A 12,026-nucleotide genomic window follows, 5' to 3' on the forward strand; every position below is an offset into this window, starting at 1 on the left:
AAAGATACTCCTGGACAAGATGAAGCAATGGAGCTGGATGGTGAGAATCAAGTGTTTGCAAGACAGGCAAACCTGACAACCCAGAACAGGAAGATACAGCTGCTGGGTTATCTACATAGCAACCTGTTTTTTCAAGAAAAACTTCTATTGAGCAGTATGGAGGTGAAAATAAAACTGACACACGGTAATGACACCTTTTGCTTAGTGGGTGATGAAACCAAAGGTTATAAACTCCAGATGATATCAGTAGCGCATTTTTTAAAGAAAGTACAGGTGGCCCCGGCCCCATCTGGATCAGGTGGAGGCCTGCTTAACGCTAATGCTGAAACAAAAACAGAAAATATGGAAATGGCAGAAGTGCTAAATGATGTTTTTGTTTTGGTTTTCACCAAAAAGGTTAGTAGCCATTGAACGTCCAACATAGTGCGTGTCAATGAAAATGAGGTAGGATCAGAGGCTAAAAGAGGGAAAGAACAAGTTAAAAATTACTCAGACAAATTAGATGCCTTCAAGTCACCAGGGCCTGAAGGAATACATCCTAAAATAGTCAAAGAGCTGACTGAGGAGGTATCTGAGCCATTAGCGATTGCCTTTGAAAAGTCATGGAAGACGGGAGAGATTCTAGAGGATTGAAAATGGACAACTATAGTGCCAATCTATAAAAACCTATATAAGGACAAACCGGGGAATAACAGACCAGTCAGCTTAACTTCAATACCCAGAAAGATAATGGAGCCAATAATTAAACAATCAATTTACAAACATCTATAAAATAATAAGGTGATAAATAACAGCATGGATTTGTCAAGAACAAATTATGTCAAACCAACCTAACAGCTTTCTTTGACAGGATAACAAGCCTTGTGGTTAAGGAGGAAGTGGTAGACATGATATATCTTGACTTTAGTAAGGGTTTTGATACTGTCTTGCATGGCCTTCTCATAAATTAACTAGAGAAATACAACCTAAATGGAGCTACTACAAGGTGGGTCAATAACTGGTTGGAAAACCGTTCCCAGAGAGTAGTTATCAGTGTTTCACAGTCAAGCTGGAAGAGCATATCAAGTGGGCTCCCACAGAGATCAGTTCTGGGTCTAGTTCTGATAAATATTATCATCAATGATTTAAATAATAGCATAGAGAGCATGTTTTAAAGTTTGCAGATGATACCAAGCTGGGAGGGGTTGCAAGTGCTTTGGAGGATTGGATTAAAATTCAAAATGATTTGAACAAACTGGAGAAATGGTCTGAAGTAAATAAGATGAAATGTAATATGGACAAATGCAAAATACTCCACATAGGAAGGAACAATCAGTTGCACACATACAAAATGGGAAATGACTGTCTAGTAAGGAATACTGTGGAAAGGGATCTGGGGGTCATAGTGGATCACAAGCAAAATATGAATCAATAGTTTAACACTGCTGCAAAGTCTTCCACTGTATTCCGCGCTGATTAGGCCTCACCTGGAGTATTGCATCCAGTTCTGGAAAAGAAGTGGACATTTCAGAAAAGGTGGACAAATTGCAGAAAAGCAACAAAAATGATCAAAGATTTAGAAAACATGACCTATGAGGGAAGTTTGGAAAAAATGGGTTTGTTTCGTCTGGAGAAGAGAAGACTGAGAGGGGACATAACAGTTTTCAAGTCCATAAAAGGAGACGGGAGAAAAATTGTTCTCCTTAACTTCTGAGACTAGAACAAGAAGCAATGGACTTAAATAGCAGCAAGGGAGGTTTAGGTTGGACATTAGGAAAAACTTCCTAACTGTCAGAGTAGGTAAGCACTGAAATAAATTGCCTAGGGCAGTGGTTCTCAAACTTTAGCAACTCGAGGAACCCCATTTTGATTTAATATTTTTGAGGGATCCCCAAATCCCCGTGCTCCACCCCAGGCCCCACCACCACCTCCTCTCTTCCTGCACCTGTTCACTCCATTACCTCCCTCCCTGCTCACTCTACCCACTCTGACTCACTTTCACCAGGCTGAGGCGGGGGTTGGGGTGCAGGAGAGGGTGCAGGGTATGGGAGGGAATGTGGTTGCAGGAGAGGATGAGGGGTGCAGTCTCTGGGATGCTGTTTGGGTGCAGGAGGGGTGAGGTGTGCAGGCTCTGGGAGGGAGTTTAGGTGCAGGAAGGGGTGAGGGGTGCGGGCTCTGGGAGAGAGTTTGGGTGCAGGAGAATGTTCTGGGTGAGGGCTCTGGGAGGAAGTTTGGGTGCGGGGTGCGGTCTCAGCGCTGGGGCACGGGGTTGGGATTGGGGTGTGGGAGGGAGTGTGGGAGCTGGCCAGGTAGAACTTACCTCAGGCAGGTCCACAAAGTGACCATCACATCTCTCTGGCAGAAGCTCCTGGGGGCGGGGAGTGGCGGTCAGGGGGTCTCTGTGAGCTGCCCCTGCCTGCAGGCACCACCCCCGCAGCTCCCATTGGCCACAGGTCCCAGCTAATGGGAGCTGTGGAGTCGACGCTCGGGGCGGGCGTGGTACGTGGAGGCCACATATCCCCCAACAGGGGCCACAGGGATGCTCCGGCCACTTCCGGGAGTGACGCGGAGCCAGGGCAGGCAGGGTCCCTGCCTTAGCCCCATTGTGCCGCTGGACTTTTAGCGGCTAAAATCTCCCGGTTCGGCTTTAGAAGCTACCAGGAGATGGGGGCGGGGGGGAGGGGAAGAGCTGATCAGCGATGCATACAGACCCCTTGTACTACCCATGGGGACCTCCAGGGGTCCACGGACCCCAGTTTAAGAAACACTGGCCTAGGGAGTTTGTTGCAAGGATAGGTTCCTGGGTTAGTGTTTTTGTTGTGTGGTGTGTGGTTGCTGGTGAGTATTTGCTTCAGGTTGGGGGGTTGTCTGTAAACAAGGACTGGCCTGTCTCCCAAGGTCTGTGAGAGTGAGGGATCATCCCTCAGGATAGGTTGTAGATCCTTGATGATGCGCTGGAGAGGTTTTAGCTGGGGGCTGCAGGTGATGGCTAGGTGGTTTACCTTTTCACCAGATTATAAAACTGTATTCTAATGACTTACTTCAAAATGACCAGATGGTGATGAAAGCGCCAAAAGGTTAAAGTGTTTTAAAATTCCCTGTGGGATTAATTTGGCTGAAGAACAAACCTACCAAATACCAGCATCATGAGGGATCCCGACAAACTCTTTCAATACCTATTTCCCCCAATTAAGAAATTTCATCCTGTGACTTGACTCTACACTGGAGGGGACAACATTTAGGAGAAGAACACATGAAAGCTCAAAGGCCAGTCCACCAAGAAACTTTCCCTCATGGCTCAAACTTGCTCTTGGGGTGGGCCTGCGGTGTTACCGGAAGGTTTGGATCTGATTATATCAAGCCAATTATATTACCTAAAAATAAAGTTTTTAATTTTAAACCTTAATTTAGAATTTATTTGAACTGGTAACCACGGTTGTGATTCGCCCTAAGGGAATTTTCAAGATATCACCACAGTGCTTGTCTCTGATATACAGAGGGCTCTCCAGAGCAAAATAGCCTTGCTGTTCCTTGAAAGGACACGTATACAGCCCTCCGATCAAGAATAGGCCCACAAGCAGTAATTCTTCGAAAACAGAAATAATATTTATTTAGAAACAAGTGGGAGGAGTTTTTAGAGGGAGTCACATGCCACCTCTTGCTTCAGGTTACATGTCAATCTCTGCCCCGGGACTTTCCCTAATTGGTCAAACTCCTCTTGGGGCAGGCCTATGGGTCACCGGCCAGGCCAGAGATAGGCACAGAATCCAGGTTTCCTGTATCCCAGTCCTGTGCTCTAGCCACTAGGCTGCACAGTCATCCCTGTTCATACATTGACCCCTTTTCTCACACAATGCCTTTTCCCAGTAAAGACAAGTCACTCCAGGGCTGGTCCCTGAAACATTCACCATAAGGGCTGTGAGGAAGACGTGGGCGCAGGGAAGGGGGAAAAGGCAATGAGAGAAGGAGCTGCTTTGTGGAGAAAAGCTTGAGGTAACTTCATGGGCACCATTTCAGATTATGGTGTGCGGAACATTAATCGGGATTCCTGGGACTACTTAGGCACCTGGAAACTTTAGATTTTGCATATAAGGTGATGGGCCCACAAAATGGGGGGTCAGCACAAAAAGTTTGAAAACTGCTGAGGGTGCAGGCAGGGGGTAACTAGCAGCTGTGTGCAGGCATGGAGGTAGCTCAGGTTCCAGGCGGGGGTGTACTTCAGGGGCCAGGCAGGAGGTTGCTAAGGGCCGTGTTCTTGGAGAGGAGTAGCTCAGGATGCAGGCAGGAGGTATGTAGGAGTCGAGAGGTGTGTAGCTCAGGATGCAGGGAGGGGCTGTGTCCAAGGAGGTGCTGCTGCTGCGGGGCCAGCCATACGCTCAATCCCTAGTTGGCACAGTGGGGGCAGCTCTGCGGGTCAGTGGCTGGGGTGGGGGCATGCGCTGCCCACCCACTTCTGCAATGGGTGAGGGGAAGGGAACACCCCGATATCAGCCCCCACCCTGTTCTACGCAGCATATCAGCGGGTGAGGAGCGATGCCAGCGGTGGCCCCATGGTGGGGGGCAGGGCAGCATGGCTGCAAACAACAGCGGAGCAGGGCAGCAGGGGCAGGAAGGGCAACATCTTGCCTTCTTCTGCACATTTCACCCAAATCGGGTACAAAACTAGCGGGAGCAGGGGGAGGCCTTCCCTAAATGGTGCCCCGGGGTAACAATACTTTGTTTCTGCACAGAAACATAAAGCAGCTGTGAGCTCCATTGTGGCTGCCTCAGTTATACCCTCACTTGCAAATTCAGTCAGGTTTCTAAGCCTGGGTGTTTGGGATTTGCGCTGCCATTCTGGCTCCTGCACGGGAGCCTGCTCCACAGGGAAAGGTCTGGACGCTCAGGCACAAGAGAAGGGACCTCATGATGGGGAGGTCTGGGAGTCGAGGGGAGCAGAGAGAGGGTTGACAGGCCGTTGTGCAGTGATGTGGGTGTTACACACTGTGCAGCCAAGCTGGGACTGAACCTAACTCCTCTGACAACACCACAAACCAAACGGCTTTGTCAAAGGACCAAGAGAAAGGGAAACATTTATCCACGTGAACTCACTGAAACATATAACAAACAAATATGTATGTCCCCTGGTCTAGGAACACCCTGAGTGGATTTCACATATGGCAGTGACCATTTATTTTATTTATATTTCATTAAAATAAAAGAAGGAAGGGAGTTTTATGGAAAAGAAATAACAAAACAGCCCCCGCATGCCAGTCAAAACACTCACAGGCACGTTTGTGATACACCACAACAACCAGCTATTTTTATTAAAGAGAGAAGAATAAGCTATAAGGGGGGACACAAGGGCTCCCTTGTGGATTTTTTCCAGCTTGCGAGAAACTTTGCAGCCCAGATGAAAAGCATCCAAGGATTTTAGAAGCAAGGTGTCGTCTGCCAGATTCTCTGCGATCCTGCTTTGACAGTATCTTCTGCCATCACTCACTCTCTCTGCTGCAAAAAGGGAAGAAACTCTCACATTCTATATTTATAGCCATTAAAAGAAGGACAATATTATGTTACATTAAAATTCAAGGTAGAACAGGAATTTCCCCATCATTTAGTAGCATGTGCCTATGTAATACCAACAAACATTGGTTGTTGTTGGGTGGGATCGAACCTTGGGAACTTAGTGCATGAGCCTCTATCTCATGAGCTTAAAGCCAACTGGCCATTAGCTAAGGTTGTAGAACAGACTCAATTTATCTATTATATCTAAACATGTACTGGCTGCCCACTTGGCTTCTGAAGTAAATATGCCAGACTTCTGAACATGGACCTCCCCTCCCTTTGCCCCTAACTCTCCAGTAAAGAAGGCAGATTCTCATTTTCTTTAAAAAGTCCATCCTATTAACATTCTACACAGTTCAAGTGACAACCACCAAAAATAAAGTCGCTGGGTGATTGAAAAAAGAACCCCAGCAAATTAATTATAAAAACTGCTGGAAATATCATGTACCATATCATGGAAATGTTCATCAAACTTTTTTAAAAAGTTGAAATTCAAAATTACATTGAGGGAATTAATCCAAATTGTGAATTTTAAAAATATTGACTATCTCTATGAAAGTAGCATCAATCCTTAAAGTGCACCAGTGCTTATTGAATTGCATTGAAGAGTGAGCACATCTGATAATATACATGTGTGACCCAGTGGTCAGTGTGAATTCCCCTCGGTGGAGGTTGAGAGTCTGTTACAGGCTCCAGCTGGAGCTTGTAAGGCTCTTTTGAAAAAAAATGTCTTTTGTTCAAACTGAAGACACTGGAGCATTTAGCCCTGGAGGACTCTGGTTCGAACCACAGAGAGCTGGTCCCAGAAGGCATGGCAGCCTTCCCACGTGTGCTCAAAAGTGCCTCTACTCCACAAAAACACACAGGAGCAATTTTATGCTCAACACGGCTCCTCATGTTCGCACCATCTCGACCCAGATGTTCTTTAACACAGGTCCAAAAATGCTGCAGAGCACCTGTTTATCTGAAAACTTCACATGTTCATCACTGTGTTCATCTCCAGCTTTTCATACTTTGTCATTCTGGATGGACTGTGAGGTGAGGTCCAGGTCACAACTTGAGTTTAATTGTTTTTTGAGTGGAATGATTTAAAAATACCTTTATTTTCTATGGGAAAATCATGATTATATCCATAATGTGTGGGTGCAGCTTACCTTGTCATCATCAGACTTGGCCAGTGCCTCCGTTTCTCCTGTTGGGTTGGTGGTTTAGCTCCCCTCCCTCTCCTTCCCCCCTGCCCACACTGAACCAAAATCTCCCCGACCTGTGGCAAAATAACATTAAAAGTAAAACCACAAAACCCTCTGGGCTAGAGATGCTTCCTCGGGGGCTGAGTGACCATTTCTTCCCCTCAGCTGCTTCCACATAGGGCTCCCAAATTCTCCTCTGCTCAGCTCGTCTCTAAGCTTATCTCAGTTTGCTTTTACAGGCTTCATTTTTAAGCCATTTCTTTTTGTCAACTCAACCTCCCTGCTCTCTTTCTTGCCAGAGAGACTCACAGCAGGTCCTACCAACTCCCCTCAGTCTGAGGACAGGAGGCCTTTCAAATTCAGAAATGATATCCACAAAGGAGACCTTTCCAGAAAAGGACAAGTATGTAAGAAGAAGGCATTATAATGGAATGAGACTGACAGCTTTCATTATGGTGAATGCTACCAAGAAAATTCCATGCTTCAATGTGTCCTCGGGTAGTTATTGAAATTAGGATCCTTCTGTCAATGACTGAAAGGGTGACATAACATTTTTGAAAGGCTTAAAAGTATAAGTGTCAATCAGAAGCCGTGTTGCTGGTTATTCTAAATTTTCTGTGACAGATTTGATCATTTTATACTGGGATACGACACACACACCCTTAAACATAGCTCCCTACTTGTCCATCTTTCTTTTGGGTAAATTAAGTATTACTGTTGTAAAGAGCAGCCATTTTGATCTCATAAGTGCTGCACAATGATACAAAGGAGACGCATCCCCCATACTCTCTCCTGGGAAATATACTTTAGTCCTTCCCCGTTGTTTTCCATATTCCTAAATGAAACAATGATGTAAATGGATGCCAGACTGGCCACAGACATTGTCTGTAGGATGCCATGTTGACAAGCCAGAGGGGCTTCAAAATGGGTGGTGGAGAGTAACTGCAATACATGAGCAATACATGGCTCACATGGAGCACTGTGGAGACTCTGGGCTGGTGTGGGTTGTGGACAGACCATAGGCAGCCTGAGTAAAGCAGCTATACGATTACTCTCACTCGAACATGTAAAACCCAGATAGTCCAGAATCAGTCAGCACAGAATTTTCCTTTGTCCCGTGTCAGGGTTGTGCCATGTGCTCTGAGCCTCCAAGGTCATTAAACAGCAGCTATAGAAATTAGAGACACTAATATTCTGTTTACACAGTAATGTCTCCCTTGTGGCATCCTGAACTTACCCATCTTCTTCTACAGCAACTCTGCCCAAAACCACAACTTCCGATTCGTCTGAAATTGGGGGGACATCTACCGCGGCGGCAGAAGCCCCCAGCACGACGACAAGCACGGGGGGTATTGATGCCCTGGGTGAATCCTGCACAAAGAAAAAGTGTCTTCATTTTCATTCACATATAAGTGTAAACAAGGGCTGTGACTGCAGCATGACGGGCATTTCCCATTAGCTGAATTTCCAATTCACTGGGACAAGGCCAAGTCAACCCAATTATCTTCCTGTGCCTGTGCCCAGTCAAGGGCTGCTCCTAAGAAATGAGCAGAGTGAGTTAATTCAGGAGATCTGCTGGCTTCCTGGCTGCAGGCTTCCGAATTGTAGCACTGAGCATGGGAGTCCTTCCCAGCCCCACACCTGTACAGGATGGAAAGCAGCAGCTGTCTGCATCACCAACTTCTAAGAGTGGGGCAGTGGTTTTGCTGCCGTAGTTTTAACTCTTTCTGATTCCAAACACTGATGTACTAGGCAGTAGCTAAATGCTGATTGGCTGAGCAGAGTTACACCAGCTCAGCACTGGGTTGGGTGGCTGGTACTTTTAGAAAGAGAAGGGTTTAAACCAGTCCCTGCAGTCAGAACGCCTGATTGTCAGTGAGACTCGGCACAGACATTCTTGTGAAGACTCAGCACTTGGCAATACTGACTCAATGACAAATTGCCAAGCTTAGACATTCCAGACAGGTTGGTCCTGATGAGAATGTAGCCCAAATGTCCTTTAGGATATTAATATTAGACGGTTTTAAACTAGATTTTAGCTGTGCTTTCCTTAAAGTATCCACTGTGACATTCCCCAGGGTACAATCTGGACCACTGAACAGCCGTATTCCCTCAGGTCTCCAACCTGTAGTGCCTCCTACACTGCTCCACTGTGAAAGCAACCACTTCTGGTCCTGCTCATGCACAGCCCCTAGCATGGAAAGTCACTCCCAGCTGAATTAGTGGAAAACTTCCATCAAGACACTCCTGAATTATCCTGCAGAGGAACACCAGCCAATTCCCACTGCCAGCCTCGTCCCCCAGAAATGTGCATCTTGTACTGATCAGTACCCTCCTGGGCAATACAAGCTCATAGAAAGTCTGTCATTTCATCAGAGGAAAAGGAGATGCACAGAGCCTGTTATCCCAAGTGAAGGTTCCCAAACACTTCAATCCAAACACTTGAATCCCCTAGAACAAAGGGTATTTTCATTGGGTTAGGCCAGAGGAAGAGGACACAATCTAAAAATGTCCAGTCTTTTTAATCTCCCCTCATATGGAAGCTGTTCCATACCCCTAATCATTTTAGTTGCAATTCTCTGTAACTTTTCCAATACTAATATACCTTTTTTGAGATGGGGCGACCAGATCGGCACACAGTATTCAAGATCTGGGAGTACCATGGATTTATAAAGAGCCATCATGATATTTTGTGTCTTATTATCTACCCCTTTCCTAATGGTTCCTAACATTCTGTTAGTTGTTTCTGTTAATGCCGCTGTGCATTGAGCAGATGTTGTTAGAGAACTCTCCTCAATGACCCCAAGGTCACTTTTTTGAGTGGTAATAACTAATGTAGACCCCATCTTTTTATATGTATAGTTGGGATTATGTTTTCCAAAGTGCATTACTTTGCATTTTCAACATTGAATTTCATCTGCCATTTTGTTGCCCAGTCACCCAGATTTATGAGATTCCTTTGTAACTCTTTGCACTCTACTTTGGACTTCACTATCTTTGAGTAATTTTGTATCACCTACAAAATTTGCCCCCTCATTGTTTACCCTTTTTTCCTGATCACTTGTGAATATTTTGAACGTACTGCTACCAGGAGGTGCGAAATACAGAGGTAAAATAATCTCTCTACTCCTACTCAAGATTTCCCTCTGTCTGCATCCAAGTTATTAAGACTTTTAGCAATTTTCAGCTGATTCTCCATCCACAACCCCCAAAACTTTTTTCAGAGTCACTCCTTCCCAAGATGGAGTCCCTCATCCTATAACTGTGGCCATCCTTCTTTGTTCCTAGATACATACATTTTGATTTAGCTGTATGATTCTTTACTTGTTCCCAACTTACCAAGTGATCCAAATCACTCTGAAAGAGTGACCTGTCCCTTAATTTTTGTCACCTGCCAACTTTATAGGTGATGATTTTATGTTTTATGTCCTTTATAAAAAGTTTAACTAGTGTGGTGGCAAGAACCAATCCCTGCAGGACTCCACTAGGTAGAACATTGGTAATATTATTACAGGTCATATTTCAGCCAAATCTGACTGGATCTTAATTGGAACATTAAAGGCACCTTTCTCACCCCAGGACTATTCTCCACTTAAATGTCAAGTATCTGCTGAAAACCACACAACTCTTTTTAGAAATCTTACTACAGACTTACAAATATCCTTCTATATTCTCCCTTCATTTCATTAAGATCTTACCTGGAGAGCTTTGCAGCAGCAGGAAAAAGACAGCAAAGAGAAGGTACAGAATCTTCATGGCTGAAGTTGAGCTGGGAACTCAGCGTTGACAGAGAGAAGAGACTCCAAGGTACACAGGAGATGGAGAGTCTCTATTTATGGGCTGCCAGGGATTGTGAAATGTGGATCTGTTGAAATCTTGTTTTGAAGAATGACCCATTAATTAAGTTTGTGCTGCAATCTGTTAATAATAATGATTATTATTTGCATAGCACAATAAAAATTCCTGTACCATTTCAGGGAAATACAATTAATAATTCCTTGTGTTAAGGAGTTACAATATGAATATTTACACCTAGCCAACACCAAATGCCTGGTTAAAAGCCTTTGGAGTCAATGGAAAAGGTCCTCTTAAATTTAAATGAGGGCCCTAAGGCAGAGAGGAACTGCAGAACACAGCTGGACCTGGGAAGCATTGGCAGTATGGTGTGTGCATTGGTGCGTTTGTTTTGTACATTATTTATCAATATTTTACTTGTATTTAGGGAATTTTTCTAATTTCATCTATCAAGACCCATTACAAAATGGTAAAATTCCCTTTCAAAATGAGAAATAAAGTGAATAAAATTGTAAATACTTTCTGCCAGGAAGGTATGGGGTTTTTGTTTGTTTGTTTTCCCTGTATGTCTAAACTGAGGAATTTTACAATTAGTGATGGGAAAAATCCATGAGTTTTCCCTTTCTTTCCCCTCTGTAACAAGCATCAGCCTGAACAATAACTGATAAGTGTTTAAAGTAGAGACATAAAATCTTGATGCATCAAACATATGGAAGCCAGTGACATTTGCAGATGCTAATCCCCTCTCAGGATTTGTCTCATTCTCTCAGGAGGGAGAGACAAAGAAGTGATTGTGCTTAACCAGCAGCCAGGAAAAAGTTTAGAAAATTTCTAAGTGGATTCTATAGATGCATTTCTCATCTCAGTGTTCCCTGGGGGATTCATTCTAACCAGCGGCCATAGCCTACAAAATACAACTGCCCACAACCTGTCACAGACCTCTTTGGAATCTCCCGCCCAGTCATCTCTTTCCTCTCCCCCCCGCCCATTAAAAGCCAATTGGAGGCACCAAATACATAAAGTTGAGAAGAAAGGATCAAGAATGGGAATCCATGATGAGAGGGACATCAACAGGGCAATGAGGAGCTGTGACCGGGCAATGAGTTGTCCCTCTCATCCCCAGTGATTGACCTCTATTTCGACTATCCCTCTGGGGATGGAGGGTCCTGGTTTCCTTACTAGCCTCTTTCTCCACAGAGACAGGACAAAGCGCACTGGATGTTTCGCTGCCCAGTGGGAGCACAAGGAGCGGGCACATCACCCTGGTTGGCCACCTCACTCCTCTTGTTACTGCTATGTTCTTGCTATACGCACAGAGACTTTCAATAAAAACAGCAATATTCTCCGGGAAGGTGGCTGGTAGAGCCAGAATTGATAATAGCTTTATTTTACCCAATGTGGTTTATCAATATGCTGTGGTTAATGGTACACAAGGCATGCTGCATTTACAGATTTAAGGATGGCATTTGATTCTAATAATCTAGAAAATCTTTGGATGAAATGTAGAAGTGTGGG

General features: G+C 44.8%; 1 protein-coding gene across 1 annotated transcript; it reads right to left on the bottom strand.

Moving 5' to 3' along the window:
• Nucleotides 1–450: 450 nt before the first annotated feature.
• On the bottom strand, nucleotides 451–10,724 carry LOC112061416 (gallinacin-5-like). Its single transcript, XM_065587290.1, has 5 exons — nucleotides 10,415–10,724; nucleotides 7,954–8,087; nucleotides 2,300–2,347; nucleotides 1,467–1,486; nucleotides 451–457 (listed from the first exon to the last, which is right to left on the bottom strand). The coding sequence occupies exons 1-5, from the start codon at nucleotides 10,470–10,472 to the stop codon at nucleotides 451–453; spliced, it is 267 nt and encodes an 88-aa protein (XP_065443362.1). The 5' UTR covers nucleotides 10,473–10,724.
• Between the last annotated feature and the right edge of the window lie 1,302 nt (nucleotides 10,725–12,026).

Source organism: Chrysemys picta, chromosome 3, assembly GCF_011386835.1.
Source record: "Chrysemys picta bellii isolate R12L10 chromosome 3, ASM1138683v2, whole genome shotgun sequence".
Lineage (NCBI taxonomy): Eukaryota > Metazoa > Chordata > Testudines > Emydidae > Chrysemys > Chrysemys picta.

Coding starts and splice junctions, on each gene's coding strand:
- LOC112061416 (XM_065587290.1), bottom strand. CDS start 10,472: ATGAAGATTCTGTACCTTCTCTTTGCTGTCTTTTTCCTGCTGCTGCAA. Junction 8,088..10,414: donor GCTGCTGCAAAGCTCTCCAG/GTAAGATCTTAA, acceptor TTCTTTGTGCAG/GATTCACCCAGGGCATCAAT. Junction 2,348..7,953: donor GTTGCTGTAGAAGAAGATGG/GTAAGTTCAGGA, acceptor CCCCGCCCCCAG/GAGCTTCTGCCAGAGAGATG.